Source organism: Fundulus heteroclitus, chromosome 1 (genome assembly GCF_011125445.2).
Source record: "Fundulus heteroclitus isolate FHET01 chromosome 1, MU-UCD_Fhet_4.1, whole genome shotgun sequence".
Taxonomy (NCBI): domain Eukaryota; kingdom Metazoa; phylum Chordata; class Actinopteri; order Cyprinodontiformes; family Fundulidae; genus Fundulus; species Fundulus heteroclitus.
Window position 1 is genome coordinate 36728205 of NC_046361.1, and position 20218 is coordinate 36748422.

The following is a 20218-nucleotide window of genomic DNA, read 5'->3' on the forward strand; positions in this document are numbered from 1 at the left end:
TTTTTAAAGAAAGCTGTGGGGAGAACATCAAGACAGCATGAAGAGGAACTTAGCTGCTGAATGATCTGCTCTAAGCTTTTGTAGTTTATTTGGCTGAATTGGGACATTTTGTCAGTATAAGTTCCAGCTGAGTACCGCTTTGGTTCTGGAGCTGGTGTGGATGTACAAACTGATCCTCTAATTTTTAGGATTTTCTCAGTAAAGAAGTTAGCAAATTCGTTGCAGGCCCTGGTGGAGTGGAGTTCTGAAGCCACGGACACAGGAGGATTTGTTAATCTGTCGACTGTGGCAAATAAGACACGAGCGTTATTAATGTTTTTCTTAATGATCTCAGAGAAGAAAGATTCTCTTGCATTTTTCAGTTGTAAGTTATATCTGTTAAGTCTCTCTTTATAGATGTCATAGTGAACCAGGAGTCTATTCTTTCTCCACCTGCGTTCAGCTTTGCGACATTCCCTTTTTTCACTTCTAACTGATGGAGCATTTCTCCAAGGAGATTTTTTCTTCCCGTAAAAAACCTTCACTTTAACTGGAGCAATGCAGTCAATGATGTCTGAGACTTTAGAATGAAAGTTATCTACTAGCTCATCTACTGAGTTGCAGCCCAAGGTTGAGGTAGCAGAGTAAGCTTGAATAAAATTTTCTGTGGCATTGTCCTTAAAGGTGCGTTTTCTTACGATGTCCCTTTGGCTAAATGAGTCACTGGTAATGATACATTCAAAGGTAACGGAGAAGTGATCGGATAAGGCAACATCAGTTACATTGACCTGTGAAATGTTTAGACCTTTAGTGATGATTAAGTCTAAAATATGCCCCTGCTTGTGTGTTGGCTGTTTAACATGCTGAGTTAAACCAAAGTTTCTAAGTGTGTCACACAGTTCTTTTGCACTTCTGTCTTCAGGGTTGTCAACGTGAAAGTTGAAGTCTCCAACAATAATTAAAAAGTCATAATCAACACATATCACAGACAAGAGGTCACTGAAATCATTAAAAAAGTTTGATGTGGACTTAGGAGGCCTGTAAACATTCAGAAACATAGTTCGTACCGGGCTCTTTACCTGGAGAGCCAAATGTTCAAAAGAGTCAAATTTTCCCAAAAACACCTTTTTACACTTTAGTGAATCATTAAACAATGTTGCTACTCCTCCACCTTTCCTTTGCTGTCTGCTCTCACAAAGAAAATTGTAGTTTGGAGGAGTCGACTCCAGCAGAATAGCTGCTTCATTAGATTCATGTAACCATGTTTCTGTTAAAAACATAACATCAAGATTATTGTCAATAATGAAGTCATTAATTAAAAGGGATTTTCCTGACAGAGATCTAATGTTTAATAAACCCAGTTTATATGATTTGGTGGTTGATGGTGTCTTTGTGGCAGGTTGCATCTGACAGTTTATGACTTTTAAGTACGACTGATTATTCCTGTCTGTTTTCCTTTTGCTTTTCTTATTTCTGCCACGTATCATAACAGATATTCCATGTTCTCCGTCAGGAGGCCCAGGCTTATGCTGGTGGCGGTCTTGACTGATAAACGTACAGCCAGGGCCTGCTGCATATCACAAGGATGTTATGCGAAGGTCTTCAGGACAGGCATGTTCTGTGATATGTAGAGGAGGAGGAGGATCTGGACCTCTGCGTCCTTTGGAAGATGCTGATTTAGTCACAGAACTGTGGTTTTCAGAATTAATATGTGGAGAGGATGTCAACCGTAGACCAATCTTAAGGACTTTGTTCATGGTGTGAGAAAAATCCAGGAAAGGAACCTCTGGGCTTTGTGGAGAAGAAGGCGAGGCGGGTGTAGTCTGGATCGGTGTTCGTGACGATGGATTTTCTTGGTCCTCTCTTTGTCCTGCTGAGATCTGGGATGAATCCTCCTGTAGCTCTGATGTAGCCTCTTTCTGTGTCATCTTTCTGGCCATCTTTATCTTGGCTTGTTCGGGCTGCACTGGGCTTATCATTTGTTTAGGCACTGGATGTTCTTTGTTTTGGGACAAAACTGATGACGTATGGTTCACAGAATAGAAGATGTTTGAAATCAGCCGTTTTGCACCTGACCTATTTAGAGAGAAGCCATCTCTGTTGAACAGATGTCTTCTTTCCCAGAAGATGTTAAAGTTGTCTATGAAGGTTACAGTTGTTTCTTTGCATGTTTTTTCCAGCCATTTGTTTAGCATCAGAATTCGGGAAAAAATCTCGTCTCCACAAGCCACGGGCGGGAAAGGGCCGCTGAGAAACACCTTGACATTTTTGCCATGAACTAAGTTCAACAGACGAATGTAATCCTCTTTCAATACTTCTGATTTTCTTATCCGGGTGATGTCGCCCAGGGCTTCAGCTTGTATTATGAGTTTTTCCAAGGTCGGGCGCTCTTTCAAGATCCTTGGAAGGATGTCTAATAAATCAGACACCAGGCCATAGTTCGAATTGTTATAAATTAACACCTCTGTGTTTTTCTTGTTACAGAAATGTTTAATCCCACATACAGACCCACTGCATAAAATCAGGGTCCTTGGCCCCGTGGCATGTCTTTTCTCTGATGTATTAGAGCGAAAGTCGTTGACGTACCTCTGATTCTCCTGGGTCACATTTTGGAGCGGAGCGAATCTGTTTCGTAAAGGAATTCCAGCATTTCCAGCAGGTTTACTCCTATCATTTGTTGTGGGAACAGCCCGCTGTTGTTTCACTTGTCCTGGGACATCTCTCTGTAGTCTCGGCCAGTTTTCTTTGTCTAGGCGTGGGGTTCGTTGATCCTTTGGTCTTGCACCCTGAGTGATCCAGGGATTCTCATTTTCCTCAGGGATCTGTTTGTTCAGAGAGTTGCTGGGCTGGTGGTCCCCGTTTGGAGTCGCAGGCAGGGTTGTTTCATTTCCATACGCGCCGTTTACATCATAATTCAGTTCGAGTCGGCATATCTTCTGTTCTATAACGGCGATCTTTTGTAGAAGCGTGTCAAGGTCCACTGTGGTGAAGGTAGGCATCTTTGCAAAATCAAAATCAAAAATAAATAAAAAGAAAATAAATAAAAATAGCTAAATCCAACTTTCCGTGGTTTTGGCAAAGAGATAAAAAGGAGATAAAAAGTAAAACGCAGGAAAATGCAAGCAAGCAGGGAGCAGAGAAAAAAGCGTCCGAGCAGGCAGAGAGGCGGAGCACGGGCCAGTGCTGGTGGGGGGGATCAGAGAGTCTGAGCATAGTGGCTCAGAGATGAATCACACCGTCGATTTCAATGATCCCGCGTTATGGTAAAAAAAAAATGACTGATTCTGATTGAGTGAATGTTTTGCGTTTAATGGCTAAATGGAAGCTTTTCTCAGAGATGGCAAATGAACCGCCAGCAGATTCAGAGGGTCTAACCACATTTAGGAAGTGAAGTCATCTAAGACTTGTTTGGAGGACAAAAACAAAATATCTGTAAAAAGCAGGTTTTTGAATAAAATAAAAGGCATATGAAAATGAAGTATACAGTTAAGTTGACTTTTTTTGGTGTGTGTGTGTGTGTGTGTGTGTGTGTGTGTGTGTGTGTGTGTGTGTGTGTGTGTGTGTGTGTGTGTGTGTGTGTGTGTGTGTGTGTGTGTGTGGTGGCAGGTGTAGAGGGGGAGCCCAAAAAGACTGTGTTGTCCCGGGCCCTAGCAAAGCTGTCAGCTGGCCTGGTTTAGACCAACAACCTTCTGGTTTCTTTCTGACGGCTGATAAAATCTCCCCTGAAGACGTTTGCAAAGTAACGTTTTGGAGAAATAAAACATTTGCTCTGCTTTGTGTCTTTAAGGAGGTTCTGGGTGTTGCAGCACTCGGACCATTACTTCTGCTTCCATGTTCCTCTTCGGGTGTTTTAAACACAGTGAAACAAAAAAAATGTTTCCTCTGTTTCTAAAGCTAAAATATTGTTAGCTTTAGAAAACCAACAGTTCTCCAAAATAACAAGTTCTGAGCTCTGAGGGAGGTAACTGTATCGTTTCTTCGACTACATTTAAATTTCAACTTTTAGGTTTTTGTGTAAAAAGTTTAAATCCTGAGCATTACAGCATCTGCATTTTTACCAGAAAATCAACAGGATGCAAGAGATAGATCTGTAGGAATAAACAAACAGAGTTTAGTTTTAAAAAAACTTTCAGAGAGACTGTGAGGATTTAAAAGGAGGAATGACATGTTCTTAATTTTCTTTTGTTGTGTCTCTGTCAGCAGTCAGTGGTTCCCCGTTGCTCTGATATTCCTCTTTGTGACAAAATAAGTAAAAAGTGTTTTTCTAAAAAATTTAAAATAACCTTAAAGTTCCATAAATGAGTCCTCCAAAACATCGACTCAGAGCTCTATCTCAGTTTTGTTCATCTAAACTTAACAAGTTAAATAACTCACTGATGGACCATAAAGGATCTGTGAGGATGAAGAACTGGAAGTCAGAGAAACTGCTAGAAATAAAAGAATGTACTCACTGAGGAAGAAGAAGCAGATCAAAGTGTGACAGACCTTCATCCTGAGCTGCTGATCGTTTCTACCTCTGCTTCTCTTCCTCCTTCACTGATAAACCAGGAACTTCTCATGAGGATGGAGTTCCTCCTCTTAACACCAGAGGTCACTGTCCTTCTGTTTTTTTTCTGCTGAGTTAAAGCTTCTTTTTAGGGACTTTGAATGTTATTTATATCAGATCAATCTCCCCATCAAATCGCATGAAGTAAATGTACATTTACACCTACATGGAAATAGGATCACAATAAACTGTAATCGAATTGAAGTTTGTTCAATTTATATACAGGGTATTTTATCTCAATTCAAACAACAACCACCAGTATGTTCTTGTAGTTCATCCACAGCTCTTTAGGTTTCACCCTGACCTGCTTACATTGCTGTAATTCTAAGTGAACCATTTTATACCTACAGTTTTTACTTGGACATAGGGTGTTTCTTTATTTCTCTTGTTATTTTGTTATTTTGAAGATAATGAGTCTTGAAAATGTGCTCTGTAAGAGAAGAACTTCACAGTTTGTGTCCAGTTATCTCGACACAAATAAAAAGTCAAAAAAATGTAAGAAAGCAACTGTTTCAACACAAGATTTAACTCTTTAAAATAAGCAATAAAACCTTGACCATAGCTCATAGTATTTTTATTAAGAAACTATTAACTAAACATAGAAATGCCTTAAAATGCAAGACATCATTGATAATGAAAAATATTCATGTAGAAATATATGAAAAAGATTTTAAAAAAATAATTTACAGTTTTGTATAAAAGGGCAAACATGTTTAAATGAAGACAGAAAAAAAAACAATCATTTCACACTAATGTTAACAATCTCTAAATATGATGACTTTAAAAATCTTGTTACAAAGCCTAAATATCGGTGGCCCCATGTACCACCTGATAGGTAATTTATTGTATGTAATTTCATTTGTAAGCGCACATTTATTACCAATGAATTACTCAAATTGCTTTATTGCCGTGCTCTACTATAAAGTATTACTTTACCAGGCATTTTATGTGTCTGTCAGGATTCTGCAGGCTGTGCTGTCTGCACGGCCTGTTCTCTACTCTTTTTCTCTCACAGGTGACTGTAGTTGACAGGGGTGCACACCTGCAGCTCATTTCAGCAGCTCCGGCTGGAGCTTAAAAGCAGGTTGCAGTCAACTGAAGGACGCCGGAGTGTTAAACCGTTGTGGTACGCTTTGTGTCCATTGTCCTTCGACAGTTCCTCGTTCCTGTGTCTCAGATATTCCAGATTCCCTGTGCTAACCTTTGTCTCCTGTTTCTCGTAGTTCGTTTTGTGCTTTGGATTACTCATCGGTCGCTTCTCCTAGCGCTGAAGACTAGCTCCTGAATCCCCGCCGCTCACATCCTGCTCTGGCATTCACCTCGAGTCCTCTTGGTGTTACCAAGCAGGACAAGAGTTCCCGTCCCTGGATTTTCCCCGGTTCCTTCAGCTGCTCTCCGTTCCTGCTCTCTGCGGTGGTGCTGCTTGGGCTCCCCGCCTTTGTTCCACCCGCCAGCTTACCTGTCGCTCAGTCACCACCAAAAGTAAGAGAACTTCCTAGTCCGTTCTTCCACTCCTCCTCCCCCGGACAGGTTCTCCATACCTGGCGGTAAGCAGAGCTTCACGCAGCGTAGATCCCCGCACTCTCGTTAATCTGTCCCTTTCTCTCCTGCTATGCTTTTGACCCTGACGTCCCGATCATTGTATGCGGCTCACTCTGTGAGCATTTATTCGTGTTTGTCAACCTAAATAAACATCTTAACTGCTTGTTGTCTCCCGACTGTGTTCTGCATGTGGGCCAAACACCTAAAAACCATGACAGTGTTGACATACATAATGTGCTTTGCATAAACTACAGATTTCTTAGGATTTTGAAAAGGAAGGCTTCTTAGCTGTTTTCAATATGACATGCATCTCTCTGCAGCTCCCCTTTCCAGATGCTTGTAGTTTCACTGTAGCTGAATCTTCCTTCTAATTTGGATAACTATTTGATCACATTGTGAGCAGATCTTTAGTCTCTCAGTCAAAACTGTTGTACTAGTTTGTAGGACTAAAGCAGACAAAACTTTATTTCCCTGATTTTCTTTTTTGTCACGGCAAAAAGTTAAATGTTTGTTCCAAAACAAAATATCTGGGTCACTACATTACAGACCAGCTCTGTGATGATGATGACATCTATCGACGGTGTTGTGTGTTGTACGCCCAGGCAAACATTCTGGGGAGGAAATTTTAGATGTGCACTGATGAGGTTAAAATAAGCCTGTTTAAAGCTTACTGTACATCCTTGTATACAGCTCCTTTGTGGTGTAATTTTAAAAAAGCTAGCATGCAGAAGCTTAAGGTTGCTTATAATGATTCTTTGAGAATTCTGCTTAAGAAAACCCAGGTTCAGCAGTGCAAGTGAGATGTTTTGTAACGCACATGTCAGAACATTCAAGGCAGTTGTGAGAAATCCGACATACAGGTTTATATGTCGTTTGGGCAGCTCATTGAACAGTCTTAATGTAATGTTTAACATCCCTCTCTCAGTGCGCTAAGATTCCAGTCACCTCTGTGGAAACAGTGGTATGCAAGACTTTTATAAGATTTATTTTTATAATTTATTTTTATTCTTTTCTTTAATTTTCTTGTTTTTTATGTTTTTTATCTCTTTGTGGGCGAGTCTGTTGAATAAAGCAATCAATCAATCAAATTTCATCATGAACAGTTGTTCACTGACCTTTGATGACCTCTACAAACTATTATTAATATTATTAAAATGATAGTAGTAGAAAACATTTATATATTTTAAAATATGCATTTAAAAAATATATATTTTAAATATATATATTCAAAATATATTTATTTAAAATATTTTATATTTATTTATTTTAAATATTTTATATGTAAAATATAGAAAATGATTTAAAATATTTTATATTTAAAATATTCTATATTTAAAATATATTGCATGCTTTTCCACCTTTGCTCCTGACGAAAGAAATCTTTCTCCAACTTCTGGTCTCTGGCTGCTTGAGATTGCACTAGAGATTTCACCAGCACTGCCAGCTCCTCCAACTTGTCCCCAGGGTTGGTTACTGCCATAGCCTCCAGATCAGAAGAAGCTCCAACTCCATCATCAGGCACCTCCTCTTGGCCTGGCTTTTTTTCCATCTCTCGTCATCATTTTCCCACTGCAGCGTGACCTACCGCACTCCTGACACCACTTGTCGGTTCGTGGCCTTTTGAGGCTGGAGTTTCAGCAGGAATGATGACGAAAGCGGAAGATTGTGGAAGCAGTAATACACTTATTTGTTGGTAGCAGCATTCAATCCTACAACCAACCTACCAACCTGGTTCAAAGACACAATCACTGCCTTAAATACCCCTGTACTGCTGATTTTACCTATAAAATGCAATATTTACATAATACAAATACACATACCCACCTGTTTTTATAAATATTTTATCTTTTAAACCCACACCTAAAAAACCCTTAAAAAAATAAATGTGAAAAAGTTCCCCCCTTGCTTTTTCTATGGTCTCTCCCGGGAACCTATAAATGGTGTCTGGACCCCCGTGGAAACCTTTGTACCAAACACCCTGGAGAGGACATAGAAAACAGGTAAGTCACCAAATCCTAACACTTTGTTTAATCTCACAGATTCTACACCACCATTTGCTTAAGTTTCTGGACAGTAGACCTTAGGTCCACATAACAATTCTTCTTTCCACAGACATGAACCCCATTTCCTAATGAGGATCAGCAGTGCAGAGCCAGAAAAAAAGGCTACATGCTAATTATAAAAATGTCCAATAAATAGTTAAAACTTCTTGTGTGTAAATGGTTATTTCTGTGCAAAGTCATGCTCAAAGTGCTGTGCTAAATAAAGTGCTAGTTCAGGTTTAAGTTTAAAGTGCAAAAGTACTCTTAAAGTACAATACTGGTTACTTTTATAAAAACAGTCCCAGTAATGAAGAGGTCTTCATTACACAAGGATAGATTAATTGTGTCTAAAATAGAGGCAAAGGAGGTATTCAAAGGGAATACCTCCTTAAATAACTTGGTTGGGATTGGGTCTAATATACAAGTAGAAGGTTAGGGATGTCTATGATTTTATCTTTAATAGAATCAATTTCATTTATGAAGAATCCCATAAAATCATTACTTCTGAGAGTTAGATGAATGGATGGATCAACAGAACTATGTGTAACATTTCATCCTCAGAATCTGGAGACCCAATAATTCACCTGACACAAGAGATGAGCGTGTAGGAGTTTATTATAAGGCCGGTGTATCTAGAAAAGGAACTGACTAGAAACCCTTTCATGATCACTGTAATGAGGAGAATTAGGTTAGTAGCTAGGAAATACTCAGTGGAAATGCAGAAACACTAAATAAGTGACAAACTTTTTCAGATGCCGAGAGGTTGCACTGTCTCTGAAGATTGATCCTGATAGCTCAGTCATGGGGAACCAAATCACTAGGTCTAGGTTTGTTATGCTAGGGAGGGCAGAAGCTCGAAGGGAGGTCATAAACAGTTCAGGGGTCACACATAGGTAGACAGTCCACGTGGCAGAGGTTTCCAGAAGAGCTAGGCAAGAGGATAATCCGGGGTCCAGGCGAAAGAATTGGTAACAAGCAACACACAGACCTTGCAGAAGCCAACAGAAGTATACGTCATGGGGAGAGGCAGGGAAGAGAAACAGGAATGAGACAGGTCGATAGCAGGAGATCAGAACAAGGAAAGCTGGATGGTCTACTCACACTAATGGCTTCCAGAATCTGGTGCTTACACATTGGGAGAGACAGGTATATATCGTGCCCCTCCCAGGTGCAACAGCTTTCAGTAATCAGAACAGTCACAGGTGTAATCACTCAAAACGTATTGTCAGTGAATCTCAGGGAGTAACGTCATTGGACTGCTGCAGCAGAGTCACAGACAGGAATGATTACATATGTGATTGTAGGTAATTTGGCTAAAGAGAAACCTAGGATTATTTCTATTCTCCTCTTTTAATAATAACAAAATATGCTGCTCTAACTCTGTTAAGAATGAAAGTATTTGATGTCAAATTTATTTTCATTAAAATTACTGCTTCTTGTTCTGTCAATTGGTTTGTCTCTTCATCAGAAATACCTGGCAATACCAAATCTATCACAAAGCATGGTGGTGATGATGATTACAGTCATGCAATTAATCAAACTTGTATTTCAGTTTTGGTTTTTGCTCGAAACAATAACAAAGTGGATCAATGGGAAAGTGTGATTGACTCGAGTTATACTCATGTTTTCTACCATATGCCGTCACATTTACAATGAAAGAATAATGAGAGGCTATGTTGATTGCTGCAGCACCCCGTCTGTATGAGGAGGCTCTCTGGCCCTGAGCTAGCCATGTGTGGGACAGAACGAACCAGAAAGCATCTGAAACATTTGATTCTGAAGATGAAAACACTTGAAGCAGAGCTTTAAATGTGTAAATAACAGAAAAGCTTTTCTCTAAATCAATCTGCACTAAGCACTTGACTTATCAATGAGTCATATTAAAACAGAGAGGAAGTGAGCTGGCTGTGGGAGGTCACAGAAAACGATCAGAATTAGGATGTGAGTTTACTGCAAACACCATAATCTCCTCTGGAAATAAATGCTAAAATTCGTCTTGCAGAAAATTATTGCATTTACCGAAACATATTTAAGGCAGATTAGGCAGACCTGCAGAAACTGCTGAGGGGACAAATTTTGGTTACTGTGATAAAAAAAACAGGAGCGAACATTTTAAAGTTGTGGGGCATGCAGTATCCAGCCACCATTTATGTAGACCATGTCATACTAATGATAAATTGTTGCTGTGTGTTCACACTTCTTGGCCACCATAGCCTTTAGCCCAAGGGTCTTCAATCCCCATTTTTGAGGTTCACTGTCCTGGAACTTTTATATGAGTCCCTGGTCCAAAACACCTGAACCAAATGGTCGTATGTATTACCTCCTGAGTGTGGAGCAAAGTTCTACAGAATCCTATTAATGAACTGTTTATTATACTCAGTTGTGTTAAAGCAAAAACACATATGGAACTTATAGGGCACCAAGGACTGGAGTTGAAGACCCCTAATTAAATGAAATTTAAATCTGGGTTCTGTAAAAACCACAAATCTGAATCCACTCTTTTAAGAGTCCTTAACAACTTCAGGTGGAATTGAAATGGTGGTCAAGTTCAGATTGTTTTTGAAGAGTTGGTCCAATGATTTATGTGTAAATCACACATGGTGAAAGTTCTAAGATTTGTAGCCATTATTAGCCTATTTTACAAATAATAATGAATCTTACAGGTTGACCGGATTTATTTAATGTAAGCAGGTGGGTGCGTAGAGTCTTTGTTGGGGGGTTGGTTGGTTTATTTAGCCCGATCTGCAATGTCGACGGGCCGGGTAAGGCTCAACTCTTTTACTACGTCGAGACAGCGGCAGGACTGGGTAAATACAGCTTTTGCTGGGAACAGGTCATCCAAAATAGGGACTCAGGGATGTGTGGTCAATGCTTGCTTCCTCGATGCGAGCTACCATTGTTGTCTGAACCCAAATAATTGCTTCTTTGATATGGCACATCTACAAAAATCCCGCTCGCCGATCATGATTGACTCGTCCATGTTGTGTGATATTGAAATCCCTCCCAATGGAAGCAATTCCAGATGGATGTGTGGAGCCGTATGGAGCTCAGCAGATCTACATCCATCTGGAGAGAGTCAGGTTATGTTTTTATGACTGCTAGCTTAAAGTTGATTGAATGAGTTTATCTGATGTCCACGAACAGCAGAGACACAGTAAAGCTACTGCTGCAAAGTGATGGTGAAATAAAGGAGGTGAATGATTGCTGTGGTTTCCAGAGCTCGTAACTATCTGAGGCTCTGACTAGGTGACATTATCTGCATGACCAGAGGGGGCAGTGTTGGATAAGGTGATATCATTTAACAGATGCACTTTAGAGTACTCTTCTCCGTCCTCTTCACCCTGGAAGAAAACAAGGGAAAAACTTTGAGTTTGTAAAATTATATTTTATAATTACTTTCCAAGGTGAATTAAAAAAGAAACAATTACCTAATTATTCACTAAAGATTAGGAGCCAGTATAAGAGTTTAGCCTCATAAATTATTTCTAGCTGTAAATCAAGTTTGTCATATTCCCATATTACTTATAAATGTACATTGTTAAAATGTTCTGTGCATTGGGGGAAAATGTTCTAAAGAATATTTCATGACACTGCAGAAACAGAGCAGAAAACAAAACATTTAGGGCTCAAAGTTTCCCCACTGTGTGTGATAGTGAACTATATGTGTGAAGTTTGTCCCCATATTATAAGCTAAGGCTGAATAGAAACAACTGAATAAATAGTCCAAACTCTGCCCCATCAGTATGCAGATTATTAACATTAACATTATTATTGCTGTCCTGTCAGAGTCCCACTTACTGTATTCTGAGGACAGTCAGCGAGGCTGTATATAGTTGTACTTTCAGCTCCGTCTGGGTTGCAGCAAGTGGCGTAAACTGTAGATATTTCCCCAGGAGATGGTTTGTTGTCTCTGTCCTCCTCTCTGATCTCCTCGTAGATGACGCTTTCCTGCAGATGGAGGAGTTAATGTTGAATCAGGCAGCAGTTTTTTACAAACCGAGTGGTTCCTGCTTTGCAGACACCTGATGCAGATGTTTTAAACTGACTCAGACTCACCTTTGGGGTGTCAGCCTGGTCTATTTCCATTGGAGGAGCTGGAAAATCACAAGAAGAATGATTTTCTGATTTGAAGCAACATTTTTAATAATTTGACAGAAAACAAAATTATATTTTCTTGTCCAGTATTATAGGCACCAGCTTTTTTAGTTATTGGTTGGATCCATTTTTAGGGCCTGGTATGTGTTACTGTCCACATACCAGGCCCTGATTTCCATGTTATTTTATGGAAATCAGTTGTGTTAAGTACCACTGTTCTTCTGCCTTTGTCTGCTGGCAAAATTGTGATGTTCCAGTCTTTGCTGAGGGATGTAACGTCCATAGTTTCCTGTTGTGTGATGTTGGAGGTTGGCCTTTTTGTACTGGGGAGAGCTGCTGTGACCTGTGTCCTAAGTTCTTCCGCTTCTGCCTCTGCCATGTTACTTCGTATTGCTGAATAAGTGGCGGTCATAAATTCTGTTATCGGAAGTTCACTCATATTTAGCTATCAGGGATATCTCTTTTATTTTACCCCTGAAGTTTTGTGTGACCAGAATGATTGATTCCTAACATTGATTTAATATGTAAATGATAAATGGCTTGTAGTCGTATAGCGCTTTATCAAGTTCGATGACCCCAAAGCTCTTCACACTACAGTCAGTCATTCATACCCTGATGATGGTGAGCTATGCTAGCAGCCACAGTTGCCATGGGCCAAACTGACAGAGGTGAGGCTGCCATACATCGGCACCACCGGACTCTCTGACCACCTCCAGCAGGCAATGCGGGAGAAGTGTCTTACCCAAGAACACAACGACTGAGACATCTGAGCGGAGGATTGAAGGACAACAGCCATAACTGTTGTGCCACCGTCGCCCCAGAATTAGATGATGGTTGAAAACCTAACGTTGACTTAACATGTAAATCACCGACCACTTTATGTATAATTTAAATGTCAGGCTTCAACATGGATTCAATATTTCTGCCTAACCATATTTGCATGTTGATTCACTTATATTTTGCTATATCTCTTTTTGTTTTTGTTTGACCAGAATGATCTACAAATAACAGAAGAATGATCTTCTTTTATTTAATATATTTTCCTTTTTCTTCAACATTGAAGATATTCTCAAGCGTCCTGTTTATACTTGTTGACTTTATTTTGATTTTAAAATAAAAAGCTGAAATTTTGGTTGAAAAGGCGAGCAAAGTGATGTTAGTTTCAGGGTGATATGGATAATTTTCTGCAAGTGATGCAAACAAAGCAGAGTTTATCTTGTAACTCACTTTTCTGTCGACCGAAGCGCTTCCTCCTGAAGAAAATCAGCAGAGCTGCTGCCGACATGAAGATCAGGACAGCGATAATCAGAACCACATACAGCAGCAGATCTGCAGGGATGTTAACAGCTGAGTTTTACTCAGAGAAACTGGTTCACATTATATGTATATACATATATAAACCTGTAAATATGAAAGAAACACTTCATCAGCAATAACGTGACCTCGTTAAGTCAGAGAGGCTGATTTCTAAGCTACAGCATCTGGAATGTTTAAAATACTGAAAGCCCGCGGAAGTCCATGAAAGTTCAGATCCATAGATTGCAGGCAGCTTATGTCCTCTTTAAATGAAATGACAAAAAAAATTACTAAATAGATACCTTGTGTATTATTTACATAAACTTGGATTACCTCGTTACATTTTTAATATTCTGCTTCTGTGTTACAGAACCATTCATATTAAACCCAGTTAAAATAATCCAGAACTATCGTAGCAACATGTTGTTATCTTGAAAAATTAAATACTGTGGCCTTTTAACAGTTTTGTCAACAATGTTGGATTTAAAGCAACATGAAGGAACTCATGAACACATTCACTATAATAAAGCAACATCTGAAACACATGAAGAGAAACTTTACCTTTGGGTCCAGTTGATGTTTTGGTCTGTTGGCTGGTTGTAGATGAGGAGGAAGAAGAGGAGGAACTCAGCCTTTGTGTTAAAGTTGTTGTTGTTAGAGAAGCTGATGACAGAAATGTTGATGGAGAAGTTGATGGATTCCAGAAGGTTGAAGCTGTGAACAATTAAACAGAATCAGAACCACAGAGTTTAAAGCTGACCATAATTGTTTTATCTTTATGACACCAGTGATGATATTTGTCTGCGTGAGTCACAGTTTGAACATTTTGAGTGATTTAGATCAGTTAAAACCATCAGAAATATTTAAACCCAGTTTCCTGTCTGAGGTTATTTGAATCAGAACAAGCTGTCAGTGAGCAGAGTTTTCTTTCAGAGACATGAAGGAAGATTTTTAAGAGAAAACTCACCTTCAGTGACAATAAGATCAAAATCATCATATAGAGTTCCAAACCACGTTTCATCACACTGACACCGGTACCGTCCTGAGTCTGACTTTTTCAGCCCTGTGATGCTCACATTCATTATATCATATGATAAAAACCCTTTCTTTTCATACAGAATGCTGTATCTTCCTCTCTGAAAACTGTTTTCTGTTGTTTCAATGAGGATATTTTCTCCTTCACAGGTTTCTCTACAGAAGAACCTCCTGCTTCCAGAATAGCCGAATGAACATGCAACTGTGATGTTGGTTCCTTCTTCTCTTCTATAAGGTTCTCCAGTGTCTCCATCCTGCAGAGCTGCTGAGAAGATAAACAGTCAGTAGTTAATGTGAGATTCAGCAGCGTGAAGACAAAATATAATTATAAATTCAAATGAAGGTGTGAGAATAAATGTAGATAGATTCCAACATTTCCAGCTGATTCTAATAAATCCTCTAAACATCTATTTAGCTGCACAACCTTCTGATTTCTTTGTTCCTCCTGGTTAAATCTCCAACTGAGGAGCAGATCAAAGCTTGGAAGAAAAGCTGAAAAGTCAAAAAGATTTAATTTTTTTTAATGTTATTTTTATCTGGGATGTTTAAGAGCGTCAAAAAAATCAATGGTGAGACATTTTAAGCAGTTTTATTTTTATTTTGTCTTAATTTTTCATCTTTGCATTCAAACATGGTGTTAAACGCATGACATGAAGCGACTTCAAAATACTGAAAGCCTATGGAGGTCCATGAAAGTTCAGATCCATAGATAGCACCTCAGGGAGCTTATGTCCTCTTTAAATGAAATGACAAAAAAAATTACTGATTAGTTTTAAAACAAAGCTCTAAAATTATATTTTTGGTGAGACATGGAACATGGATATGTAGTTATAAACTATTAAGGCAACAAGAATCTATCTCAGAAGGAAATAAACAAAGCAGCATTTTATTTTGCTACCAATTAAAACCATTTTCTTTCTCCTCCCTCTGCTAAAAGAATTCTGTTCTCTCTGTTAGACTAAAACACACCAATAGATACCTTGTGTATTATTTACATAAACTTGGATTAACTCGTTACATTTTTAATGTTCTGCTTCTGCATTACAGAACCCTTCATATTAAACCCAGTTAACATAATCCAGAACGATCGTAGCAACATGTTGTTATCTTGAATAAATATAATGTTGTGGCCTTTTAACAGTTTTATCATCATTGTTGGATTTAAAGCAAGATGAAGAAATTCATGAACACATTCACTATAATAAACCAACATCCAAAACACATGAAGAGAAACTTTACCTTTGGGTCCAGTTGATGTTCTGGTCTGTTGGCTGGTTGTAGATGAGGAGGAAGAAGAGGAGGAACTCAGCCTTTGTGTTAAAGTTGTTGTTGTTAGAGAAGCTGATGACAGAAATGTTGATGGATAAGTTGCTGGAGTCCAGTCTGGTTCTGAGGAGGTTGAAGCTGTGAACAATTAAACAGAATCAGAGCCACAGAGTTTAAAGCTGACCATAATTCTTCATATTCATGACACCAATGATAATTTTTTTCTGGGTGAGTCACAGTTTGAACATTTTGGATGATTTAGATCAGTTAAAACCATCAGAACTAGTTAAACCCAGTTTCCTGTCTGAGGTTATTTGGATCAGAACAAGCTGTCAGTGAGCATAACAGGATTTTCAGGAGAAAACTCACCTTCAGTCACAATAAGATCAAAATCATCATATACAGTTCCAGCCCACGTTTCATCAGACTGACACCGGTACCGTCCTGAGTCTGACTTTTTCAGCCCAGTGATGCTCACATACATTATATCAGCTGATAAACGACCTTTCTTTTCATACAGAATGCTGTATCTTCCTCTCTGAAAACTGTCTTCTGTTGTTTCAATGAGGATATTTTCTCCTTCACAGGTTTCCCTACAGAAGAACCTCCTGTTTCCAGACCAACTAAATGAACATGCAACTGTGATGTTGGTTCCTTCTTCTCCTCTACGAGGTTCTTCAGTGTCTCCATCCTGCAGAGCTGCTGAGAAGATAAACAGTCAGTAGTTAATGTGAGATTCAGCAGCGTGAAGAGAAAATATAATTATCAATTCAAATGAAGGTGTGAGAATAAATGCGAATTGATTCCAATATTTCCAGCTGATTCCAATAAATCCTTTAAACATCTATTTAGTTCCACAACCTTCTGATTTCTTTGTTCCACCTGGTTAAATGTCCAACTGAGGAGCAGATCAAAGCTTGGAGGTAAAGCTGAAAAGTTAACATGATTTAGTTTTTCATGTTATTTTTATCTCTGTTGACCACAGCTCTGTTCTGCAGATTTTATCACTGTCACGAAGTTTTGGGTGTTTTAGCTCCTAGTGGTTTCTGTTGATGCTCCTCTTCAGCTACTTTCAGCCATTTCCTCTGTTTCTTTGACTAATCTAAGAGTCTTAGAAAAACTAAACGTTCTCAAAATCAATAGACTCTGAACTCTATAAGAGGTAAATGTACATCTTGTTAATCTAAATATGGCATTTTAACCCCTTTTTAGTGGCAATGTTTCTGTTTTTATGATGAAAGACAAAAACAAGTCAACTTTGAAGTTTAAAACACAGAAAATGATTTTTGAGAAAGAGGCCAAAGGATGTATGATAACTTTTATTCTCAGTGAAAAGGGAGACTGAAATTAAGGTTGTTACTTTTCTTGTCTAATTTGTAAAACGTGAATGATTTGATAAGCTTAGACTAGTTTAATTAAAATTAGAATAAAGGTATTTAAACTTAAACTGACCATCAACATATTTTACCACTGTAACAAATGAAACAGCTTTATCTGAAACAGATAAAGCTACTGAAACAAAGTCGGTGTCAAACTTTGTTTGTAAGAGTGTTTATAGCTTCTGTATATATATCCTTTTAATTTCATTGTATTTTTATTTTTTGTCTGCACCATCAACACCAAGTCAAATTCCTTGAAAGTGCAATCCTACTTGGCGATTAAACTTGATTCTGATTCTGATTCTGAAGGTAGAAAAACTCATTGATAAACTGTAAAGGAACTGAAAGGATGAAGAACCGAGAAAAGAGAAACTGCTAGAAATAAAAGAATGTACTCACTGAGGAAGAAGAAGCAGATCAAAGTGTGACAGACCTTCATCCTGAGCTGCTGATGGTTTCTAACTCTGCTTCTCTTCCTCCTTCACTGATAAACCAGGAACTCCTCAGAAGGATGGAGTTCCTCCTCTGACCACCAGAGGTCACTCTCCTTCGGTTTAAACTGTTGAGTCAAAGCTTCTTTTTAGGACTTTAAATTTTATTTATATCGGATCAATCTCCCCATCAAATCTCATGAAGTAAACGTAAATTTCCATCTGCAGTGAAATAGGATCACAATAACTAATAGAATTAAAGGTTGTTTAATTTATATACAGGGTATTTTATCTCAATTCAAACAACCACCAGAGGTTCTTGTAGTTCATCCACAGCTCTAAGTTCTTAAAGTTCAGCTCTTAACGCTCTTAAAGTTCAAATAGAAAACCACATACTTATAGTTTCTCATTTAATAGTATGTACAAAATAGTTTATAGCATAAAATAATTCACTAAGATAGCAGACGACGCTAAATTCCTCATTAATTCGCGTGACCCACTGTCTTAGCCAAGTGAAGGCGCTGCAGGATGCCGTGACGTCAGTTTAGTCAGACACGATATCAGGAAGTAGTCATTTTACATAGTGAGTCAATATTTATTCACATGAATACATATACATATACACACACGGTATTTTATCTCAATTCAAACCATCACCAGTTTGTTCTTGTAGTTCATCCACAGCTATAAAGTTTTCACCCTGACCTGGTTACATTGTTTTAATTCTGAGTGAACCATTTCATACCTACAGTTTGTTCTTGGTCTTTATTTCTCTGGTTATTTAGTTATTTTGAAGATAATGAGTCTTGCAAATCTGCTCTGCAAGAGAAGAACTTCACAGTTTGTTTCCATTGACCTGGAAACTAATCAAAAGTCCAGTTTTTCTAACGTTACAGGTTAGATGTTGCCTAAAGATGTTACTTCTTGCTCTGGCCAAAGGGCAATAAACAACTGCAACACAGTTAATTACTACAATCTTTATTGTTACACAAATAACAGGACACCCATTAACTTCATCCATTTATTGCTAATCCAAGAATATTCAACCCGAATTAAGACACCACTTCAGGTGGACAAACCCGCATAAACCACTACAAAATTTACTGCAAACTTAATATGCACTTGATTCACTGCAAGATAACCACATACAATTCACACCCAAGATCACACCAAAATAAATTGGGTTGCAACTATTTAAGATTAGCAGGAATGTAAGTATGCAGCTAGTGACCCAAGGACAAACAAAAGACAAACAAACAAAATGAACAGAAGATTGTTAGTCCGCCCTCACAAGTCCTAAGAAGAGACAAACAATCCAAACTGGGCGAACTAACAAAAAAAAAGAAAACCAACTTTGCAAGGACAAAACACAATAACTGGCAAGTTGTTAGCCTGCCTTCCCAAGTCCGAAGAGGAATCCCATATCCGACTGAGCGAACTAACAACAAAACCCAAGCTACAAACAACCTAACAGGACAAAAGGCTAAAAATGACAGCATACAAAAAACCCACAAAGAACACCCTAAAAGGACAGCAGGAAGCAGTGACAACCCTGTCAAAACAAAAATACAAAATTACTAAATACTTATTAAAACACTTTAATCAAGTCAGTCTAAAACACATTAAAACACTTCTTACCTGCGTCACATAAAACAGCAAATATAAAAGCCTACCTGCGGCATTGAACAACCACACGCCCAGGTAACGCTACCACCACGGCCCACAGTCAGCAAATAGCGTGGATCCACCACACACCTGGTCCCAGACACATGATATGAACACTTGGCTACCAGCTTCCAGCTTCCCTTTTATAGAGGCTCAGGCTGTGGAGAGTACAACACCTAATGGTGCCTCCTGTTACACTAAGAAAGTACCTGTTTGAACACAAATATTAATAACTCTTTAAAATAAGCAATACAACTTTGATTTTAGTTCATAGTATTTTTATTAAGAAAGTATTAACTAAACATAGGATTGCCTTAAAAATGCAGGACATCACTGCTAATAAAAAATGTACATGTAGAAATATATTGATGTAGGTGTTTCAGCGGCAAAGTGACAAGCAGAATAAAAATGTTGAAATTTACATAAAGATAGGATGTAAACAAATATTAAGAAATTAGGGATATTAGCATTAATTTCAAATTTAATACATGGGGGGGGGATACTGTACAGTTGTTAAAAATAATCAGATACTTTTTTCACTTTCACTTTATTTTTTTAGTAAAGTATCCAACATTAAACACAGGAAACAGTAAAAAAAAAAACAACGATAAACAAACAAACCCACAATTTACCAAAAAAAAGGAATAGGCTGAAGCAAAGCTTATTATTGCCTACCCTGTTTTATACTTACAACCTTTACAACCTACCAGGTTCTTTACAATACATATATAAATATTCAAATCTACATAACATAGGATTTTATCATTTTACATTTTAAAGCCCTTTTAAAATTCACCAAGAAAGGACATAACTTTAAATCATCATTCAGTTCATTCCACAGTTTCACACCAATAACTGAAACACATCTAGACTTTATCTGGCTCTTCTCTTTTGCACATTCAAATATAAACAAACCTCGCAAATTATATTTATTCTCTCTTA

The 20218-nt window shown here is 38.3% G+C and overlaps 1 protein-coding gene and 1 long non-coding RNA gene across 2 annotated transcripts in view; both read right to left on the reverse strand.

Annotated features, from left to right (window-relative positions):
* Positions 1-20218, reverse strand: part of LOC105918643 — a 67877-nt gene that overhangs the window by 22112 nt on the left and 25547 nt on the right. Inside the window, exons 3-8 of the mRNA XM_036142095.1 lie at positions 15775-15939; positions 14468-14797; positions 14062-14214; positions 13432-13533; positions 12166-12203; positions 11908-12057 (exon numbers count right to left, since the gene is read on the reverse strand). Of these exons, the coding sequence (XP_035997988.1) occupies positions 11908-12057; positions 12166-12203; positions 13432-13533; positions 14062-14214; positions 14468-14797; positions 15775-15939 (938 nt within the window). The remainder of the gene's footprint in view (positions 1-11907; positions 12058-12165; positions 12204-13431; positions 13534-14061; positions 14215-14467; positions 14798-15774; positions 15940-20218) is intronic.
* Positions 15946-19462, reverse strand: LOC110367992. Its single transcript, XR_004931804.1, has 3 exons — positions 19285-19462; positions 17614-17739; positions 15946-16503 (listed from the first exon to the last, which is right to left on the reverse strand). It is a non-coding gene; the product is annotated as an uncharacterized LOC110367992 (long non-coding RNA).